General features: G+C 43.4%; 1 protein-coding gene across 2 annotated transcripts; it reads right to left on the reverse strand.

The window, feature by feature from the left end:
- Positions 1–777: 777 nt before the first annotated feature.
- dph7 (diphthamide biosynthesis 7) lies at positions 778–6,743 on the reverse strand. Of its 2 annotated transcripts, none has more exons than XM_012849901.3 (10): positions 6,641–6,743; positions 6,213–6,388; positions 4,841–4,974; positions 4,673–4,760; positions 4,311–4,405; positions 4,035–4,192; positions 3,723–3,795; positions 3,573–3,638; positions 3,312–3,484; positions 778–1,342 (listed from the first exon to the last, which is right to left on the reverse strand). In XM_012849901.3, exons 2-10 carry the CDS (start codon positions 6,342–6,344, stop codon positions 933–935), a joined length of 1,329 nt encoding a protein of 442 aa, XP_012705355.2. In that variant the 5' UTR covers positions 6,345–6,388; positions 6,641–6,743; the 3' UTR covers positions 778–932. The 2 variants fall into 2 exon arrangements, with proteins under 2 accessions (XP_012705355.2, XP_021164927.2); XM_021309252.2 differs by having other exon boundaries at positions 4,035–4,195.
- Between the last annotated feature and the right edge of the window lie 1,576 nt (positions 6,744–8,319).

Below are 8,319 nucleotides of genomic sequence, written 5' to 3' on the forward strand. Positions count from 1 at the left end.
TTGATGTCAGGTAAACAAGCAGCACCGATGGAAGTCATTTCTCCGGGGGAAACAGACACTCTCCTTATCAATAAAATGTTTTTTTTATGATCAACTTATGTTTAAGGATGGTTTTAAATGGGGAGAGGGGGCATTACGAGACCCCCAACTCAAGCCCATTTCCACTGTAGTATTAATCAGTTGCTTTTCACTGGTGAATTTGGTCACATACTTTCAAGATGTCAGAAAGCGTAGATTTTTTTTTCCATTTGACTGAAAATATTTCCACTAAGTATTATTTTACTTAAGTCAATGTTGGGCAAGTTAACCTGAATGTCAGTAAGTTTTAACATGTTTTTTGCAGCAAAGCTGCTTGATCAGCATCTTGAGGATAGTACTTCCACTTTTAGTTGGATTACCTACCAAAAGCACTTTGGAAATGAAAAGTCCCATTTTAGGAACTCCATGTTTGAAGGGCGTTTTTCCTGGCATTACTACTAACTACTGGTTGGTGTGGTTCATCATAGATATTTTGGTCAATGCCAGTCTTTGCTGCAGTTCCTGAAGTGAACTTTTACCCCCTGCTTGAGAGCTTGGGTCGTGAATAGTTAGAGGAACACAAAGTCATTGATTACCATTTTTCTTTTGTGGCACTAGTGGCTAGAGAATACGCTAGTATATTCATATTTACAGGGCACCAACAATTATTCCGGTCTGCATGAAGAGGTGAATTTAGTGTTGGGGTGGAGGCGTGTGTGTCATCATTACTGCTGCAGAATAAACATGGAGGATTATAACTGAATAATAAACGATTATAAAGTGTTTATTATCAAAACAGTGTCATCAAAATAGCAGTAAATATGTTTCGGTGTAGGAGACTCATCTACAGGACAGTTGCAGTTTTAAGCAGTATTACAGCATGGATCTATAATGCCCTCCAACATTACTCCAGCTCAAAGTTGATCGCACTCCTGTCCAGTCTCCTCTGGAGTCCAGTCCCAGCGCCACACATGGAGCATATGGTCATAGAATGAGCAGCTAGCTAGCAGACAGGACAGTGAGGAAGCATCCTTGTCCGGGTTGGGGGCTAGAGATGCAGCAGAGCTGGTGGAGGGGGTCACAGTGGCCTCTGGGATGTAACGTCCCGCGTCGTCCTCCAGGGAAGTGTCAAAGCTGGCAGTAGGAGACTCGTACTGGATGCGTAAGTGTCCTCGGCTCTCTGCGAGGCTTTCCTTTGGTTCTGTGGCAGGAGGGGACTGTGGTGCGGGGTCCTCAAGGGGCAGCCTGGACCAGTCAGCGCCGTAGGCCAAGGAGTTGTGGAGGATGTAGGAGGCAACAACCGGACAAGCTCCTCCACCGCCCTCTAAGCAAAGACAAGCAAACAATTCTTTACAAAGCTAAAAGACCTCAGGCTATACATTTTATGACAGGCATTTGTGTGTTAACATGGGAAAATATGATAAATCATTTTAAACTTTGTTCCTAAAGGGACATTTACTGTGCAGAATTCAAATAATAAAAAGGAAATTAGTAGGAAAATGTATAAAAAGCTCTAATGACATTGTTATATCCGTACTAACACTATCTGTTCATTCAGTGTCAGCATTCAGTCTTGTGGAGTTTATACCTAACAACGCCTGAAGGGAATCCAATGAGTCTGAAATAAAGTACAGCTGTCTTAGTTAGCTTGTCTAACGTCTGGCTCCTGGGCCATTTGTGGCCCTTGGAATCAAGATGTAGGTCCACAACCACACTCTACAAGTCTGCCTGCAACAGATGATGCCGATCGATGCTTGTTACACGTTTAAAGTCGGAGATATTCGTTAATACAAGGCCTTAAAAAATACAGAAAATTTTATATCTTGCAAAAATCTTAGTTACTAGGGCTGGTTGATAATTCAATAACAATATATAACGATCGATAGACGTGTGGCGCAATACGAAAAAGGGATCAATAAGAAGTTCAACAGAAGAACAGTTTTCCTTCCTTTTGCATTCTAGCCTATCATGTAGGTTAACACTACAGTCATTACTAACTTCCAACCAATCACAAACACAGACACAGGAATGTCCCGTCACCAAGCTTCAGAGTTCAGAGAGCACGTGTTTTTCTTTCAAGACTTTGATAAAAAGTTGGTTGAATAAAGGGTTGTGTTTGAATTCAGAGTCCTTTATTTAAAATAGGTCATTAAGCAACAGCGTAAAATGGCCAAAGCTGCACTTAAAATATATGCTTTGAATTTTCTGATAATTATTGACATCGATCAATGTAATTTCAATTTGATCAATATGCTTTTTTTCCCCTATATCATCCAGGGATGGACAAATAGGTACAATACAATTATTTTCATTTACAAGCCATGGTAATAACTTTCATTTAACAGTGAACAGGACCACAACTAACCAGTAAGTGTTACTCAAAAGCAGACTAGGACACATCCTCCAGCCCTTAAACCTGACTACAGAGCACGCGCCTCCCAAGAGTGACCCCCATCATGCTCATGTTGCCCACATAGGACTAAAACTATCTTCCAGAACAAGAAAAAAAAAAAAAATCATATAAACTAGATTTATAGCTTCCTTTTCCCCAAAAATCACACTTTGTTCATTTCATTGAAATATTGAGCATTTAGTTTATTAAAAAGGAGCAATAACTGAAATTTCTTTATTTTAGATAGAAAATTGATTAAAAAAAATCTACCCTGATTAGACTAAGGAGTTCATGATAAATTCACTGTCCAACTAAATTAGCCTTCCTTAAACTGTATACTATTGGTGAGTTGCTTATGTCAGCTGTAAATCCTGCTGTAAAATGAGCTAAAGCCCGTGACTGGATGCATAGCCAAGACTAGGAGCAGTGTTTCCTCATCCATCTCCTCATACTAAACAGATTACTAGATCAATGTGTGCTTCTGTGCTTTTTTGTCTCTCTTGTTGTGTCTCTGCTCTGTCTTCTGTAACCCCCAGTCGGTCGAGGCAGATGACCGTTCATACTGAGCCTGGTTCTGCCGGAGGTTTTCCTTCCCGTTAATGGGGAGTTTTTCTTCCCACTGTCGCTTCATGCTTGCTCAGTATGAGGGATTGCTGCAAAGCCATGGACAATGCAGACGACTCTTCCTGTGGCTCTACGCTTCCCCAGGAGTGAATGCTGCTTGTCGGGACTTTGATGCAATCAACTGGTTTCCTTATATAGGACATTTTTGACCAATCTGTATAATCTGACCCAATCTGTATAATATGATTGAACTTGACTTTGTAAAGTGCCTTGAGATGACATGTTTCATGATTTGGCGCTATATAAATAAAATTGAATTGAATTGAATTGAACTAACCCAAGGCCTGCTGGCAGTGAAGGACATGGAAGTCATTGTGCATGCAGGCAGCCAGCAGCAGGTGCTGATGGGTCGGGTGCCACTTCAACCTCCACACCCCACCACCCACTGCGCTCTCCGCGAGGGGCTGCTTCATGTTCCTGCCGTCCCACAGCAACACCTGCTCATCGTAGCTGCCGGGCACAAGATGGAAGCACAATTACACCATGACCAGACACCACAGATCGCCCAGCGGTACACTGTACTTTTTCTGATCCTGACCTGCCGGTAGCCAGGACGTGTTCCACGTGAGGGTTGCTGTGAATACTGCACACACCCATCGAGTGCCTTGAACACAAGGGGCCAGAAATTACCAGCAAGGTTAGCCAGTTAGGACAACAGCAGTAGCACAGAAACTCAGGCGCTGTCTACCTTTTACTGGTGAAAACGGGGCTCGACGGACCAGCTCTCAGATCCCAGCCTTTGAGTTTGCAGTCATCACCCCCTGGGAAGAAAGTACAAATATCAAACAATAACTGGACAAATGAATAGCCGATTATGTCGTGTGTCGTTTCTTGTCTGAGGTTTTAGCATCTTCGTTTTAAGGCCAGCTAGATCCTGCTATAAAATCAAAGGATTTTTTTTTCAGCTAATGTTCTGAAACAAACTGAGTAATACTTTCAATAGCTGCGGCGTAAACAAAACCATGATAAGCAGTTGGAATATAATCCTGACTTGTGTTACCAGAATAGACCAGCTGTGTGTTCCAGTAGGAAAAGGCTGTGATCCAGGCCTCAAAGTCGTGGGCTTTCCATTGGGACAGAGCCGTCAGAGCTCCTTCTGCCAGGGAGAATACGCCGACGCAGCCTAAAGAGTCACTGCACACCACCCGTACGTCGCTGCTGCTGGGAAGAGAAGGAACAGGCTGATACAGCCGCTGAATACTCAGGGACGGCAATTTGGCTGAGGATGTTTTTAGGAAGGAAAAAAAGCAGCAGGGTCGCTGTTAGCATACACTACCTGTCCATTCTTCCAGTGGACCAGTCCAAAGACAAAGCCAGCCGCTGCGCCCCCACCTCCAAACTGCACATAGCCTTCAGGCTCCGCCCACCTTCCTACTGGATACACATATTCATGAGCACAGACCGCCACACCCGCTGTGAAACGCACCCCGACAGGAACTAACAGAAGCCCGGGAAGTGAAAAGCTCCGGAGGGAAGAACGGGACATGTGATAGCTTAAGACTCGGTCCTGGAGCACATTGATGTCTGGAGTTAAAACTCATCCTACTGTCAGCTCCAACCTGGCAGGCTTTTCCATTTTCTGGATCAGAGAAGCTCATTTAAGCCCGTTCAACCCAACGCTGAAGCTACATTTCTCACCTGATCATCCATCAGCGTGTAGAGGTGCAGCTCTCCCGTAGCAGCAGCCATCCCCAGCACCGGCCTGCCTGACACAGGGACGTGGCACCTGACGACGGGACAAAGCAGTGAACACAGACGGAGAGGAAATGACGACTGCGTCCACGCCGGTGAGGCCCGACCTCTTACCATTTCAGATCTAAGATGGCTGCTGTGTCCAGACGCTGTAGCTCGGTGAGAGGAGGGGTCATCGGGCCCTCACGCCGAAATTCAAAAAGGTACAAACGACCGATTCGGCTGGCGGGGGCATCGTCTCCACCTTCCTGCGGCATGAATGAAAGAGCAGCTTTATAAAAGGTCAGGCCGCAACATTTGTCAGGCTAGGTTACGACTTTGATACGATTCTTGCAACCCCTTGATCGCTGGATGCGGTGTGATCAGGGGCACGCCAAGATTTCTCATCCGCAGCAGGAGCATTTTGCATTTGGGCCAAAAAGTTACATTTCCCCTTATCTGAACAGAGCACATTTATTTCCAAATGTTCACTGTGTCCTCCACAGGGCTTGAGGCAAACCTCAAGTGAGACTTCTTATGACTTTATTTCAACAGCGGCTTTCTTTTAAGCCAGCTTTCAAGTCCAGGAAGTGGAACCACTGGCATTTTAGTCTTTTTTTGTCATTATTTATTTTAATTGATTTTATTTATATATATATTTTTTTGTTGCTTTTCATGTTTTTATTTTTAATTGTATGTCTGTTAATATGGACCTATTTGTATCTCCAATAAAGTCATGATGATGATGATGAATAAAGTCCATATTTGTAGGGTGAATGAGTAATAATTGTCCTGTCAACAGATTCTACCCACAGAGCTGAGCTAACATGGAGCTCTTGCCTGCCTGTAACAGTTTTTCAAAATCAGTTATAGGGATATTAGAGGGCTGGCTGCTGTGTTCCCAGGTTTTTAATTAAGTTCTTTGTTTATCATGTTATTATGTATAATATTATGTATAATGTTCTCAGAAAAAACAGTGAAGCTGTATTGAAACTGGGATTAATTATGTAATCTCACAGACTGGATTAATTAGGCTGCGTTTGAAGGGAACAGGTTGCTGGACTTTTTTTTTCCAGGGGCCCCCAACTAAAAATGATACACCCCTCTTTCCTACAGAAGAGGATTAGGGCCATTCAAAAAATAAAGATAAAATTCTATTCAATTCTGACTTTAATCTCAGAATTCTGAGATTAAAGTCAGCATTCTGATATTATTCTAAAAAAAGTCAGACTTTTTTTTAATTGCCCTAATCCTCTTCCGTACTTTCCATTGCTTTTTGCTAAAAACTAATTCATACCACGTTTCATATTCCCTCTGCTTTGTGTTTATACGCTACTTTGGATTGGTCCACTACATCAAATCCCAATAAAATGCAACATGCAGCTTTTAAATAAAGGATGTAATTATATTAGACCGGCGTGCAGCAGGACCGAGCTCAGTTGGCGGCAGTCTCTCGGTGAGTGCTGGGCCGTGTTCGTGCAGCAGCTGCAGCCGCGTTGAACCTCACCGCTTTCTGCAGCTGGTACGTCCCACATGCCAGGACGTCGTGGCTGGGGGGCAGCGGACACCACTCCACCGTATCCGCACTCAGCTCCGTGTCAAACACCTGCAGACTGCGGGTCCTCGACTTCCAAGCCATGGCCACCTGGTCCGCATAACGTTGCCCTGTTGCTTCTGCTGACGCTAAAAAGTCACCGTAAAAAAACACACAACAGAACTCAGACTTATTTAGCTGGTAGTATATTACATCCCCAGCTAACCCCTCGATAAGCTAACTGAGCTAACAAACATGGACACAACAGGCAGCTTAGCTTCACATGATGGCTACTCTGTCGAGTAAGACGATGTGTGGCATCGGGGAGACGTTTAACTCAGTGCATTTGCTAAATTAACTTGACACTAGTTAGCTATACGAAAAGCAGCAACAAAACTCACACGTCTGCCAGAGCGGAGTAAACGCTGTGCGTGATTACGTCATCGATGTGCGTAATGACGCATTCAGGGACTAATGTTTGCATGCCATTTGCCTCGGAAATCGAAAATAGAAGCTGGGAACGCGGTAGTAGAGCCGAGTTAAATGCGTTCCAGAAGAGTCGGAGATTTTAGGATTCCAAAATAAAGTAATAAAATAAAAGGTTAGACAGGAAAGCTGTTGTTTTGTTCGCAGTACCTCTTATAAACGTCATTTAAAGCTGTACTTTCCACATGTAAACGCCGCATTTGATTTGTTCAGTTCAGAGTAGGGTGACCAGATGTCCCCGATTTCCAGAGACAGTCCCCATTTTGGATGACCCGTGTCCTGCAAAAGCTGTCCCCAGAAATGTCCCTGATTTCGGGTGTATGATGATGGAGTAAAAGATTTAGCGCAACACCAGGACAGTCTGCTGTTCTAGGGAGCTAAACCAGTAACAGCTTGCAGTGATAGTGAAAAAAGATTAAGCATTACATCCCCACACCGTCCTCAGCAACACTGTGTCTGCTCACTTTTATTCTCAGTGTCACAATCCGGTTGACTGGCCATGACAAAAAAAACAAAAAAAAAAACAATCAATTTAAATAATCCCTATAATTTATTAATTAAATTAAATCAGCATAATATATGAATGGAAACGAAAATATATGAATTTTTCAAAATCTCAAATTTTGAAACAGAATAGAGTATTGCTTTTATTCTGTGTAGTTAAACTGTACTGAGTGCAACCGTAACATCACTGACAGCGCGACAAACAGCTGCCTCTGAAATACTTTCTTCTTTTTCTACGTTATTAAAAAGCTGCTGTTGCATAACAATGAAGAGCAGCACGAAGAAATTGTTCAGAACTGAGAGCGTCCCCTCGTTTTAGAAGAGCGAAATGTGGGCTGATAATATTAAGATAAATCAATTACAGAGGCGAAAAACTGTAACACTTGAAAATATATTAATCCAGAAACGATCTGACATTTAATCATGGTCTGATCAGCCTCTCTGGAGGATTTTCCCTCAGGCTATTCCAGAAACAGACACACCTTTTCCAACACTTCCTTTTGCAGATCTCAGTTTAGAAGTAAGAAAAACTCAGAGTTTACCCAAGCAACTCTGCTCGGTAGCAGGGTTGTTTCACAGAGTTATTTGTGGTCATAATTTGACTCAGGGTAAAGGCTTCTGAGCTTTCTGAAATGGGAAAGCCAGAGTATGCAGGAATTTACCCCAGAAATGACTTTGACTAACCCAGCTTTCTGAAACGGGGGATGGGCCCTGGTGCTTCCAGTCAGGCTGAGTGCCACAACTTATCAGAGCCTGTAAAGAAAAACAGCAAGCACAAAGCAAAGAAACCCTCTTTCTTGGGACCTAAGATGGCCCTCTCACCTAGAAATTGCTCTGAAGAAGAATCTTGTCATTGACAGATTGAGGGTCAGGCACAGGTAATCAGTCCACAGGGTAGAGGTTTCCAGAAGGGAGTGAAAAGAGGCTAATTCGGAGTCCAGGTGAGATCCAAGTGAGGCCGAGACAGGAGGCAGGTCCGAGGTCCAGGCTTGGTTTGCTACTAATGATCATTGGAGTCCAGACAGGACTGGATCAAACAACTATGTCTTTTAGACCTTTAGCTCTACATTTACAGCTAATTGCCGTTTCG

The sequence above is a fragment of the Fundulus heteroclitus genome, chromosome 12 (assembly GCF_011125445.2).
Source record: "Fundulus heteroclitus isolate FHET01 chromosome 12, MU-UCD_Fhet_4.1, whole genome shotgun sequence".
Lineage (NCBI taxonomy): Eukaryota > Metazoa > Chordata > Actinopteri > Cyprinodontiformes > Fundulidae > Fundulus > Fundulus heteroclitus.

Excerpts from the sequence above, each read along its gene's own strand:
- dph7 (XM_021309252.2), bottom strand. The coding sequence starts at position 6,344 with ATGGCTTGGAAGTCGAGGACCCGCAGTCTGCAGGTGTTTGACACGGAG. Across the intron at positions 4,406-4,672 it reads ACACGCTGATGGATGATCAG|GAAGGTGGGCGGAGCCTGAA; the intron begins GTGAGAAATGTA and ends TGTATCCAGTAG. Across the intron at positions 4,196-4,310 it reads TCCACTGGAAGAATGGACAG|CAGCAGCGACGTACGGGTGG; the intron begins GTAGTGTATGCT and ends TTCTCTTCCCAG.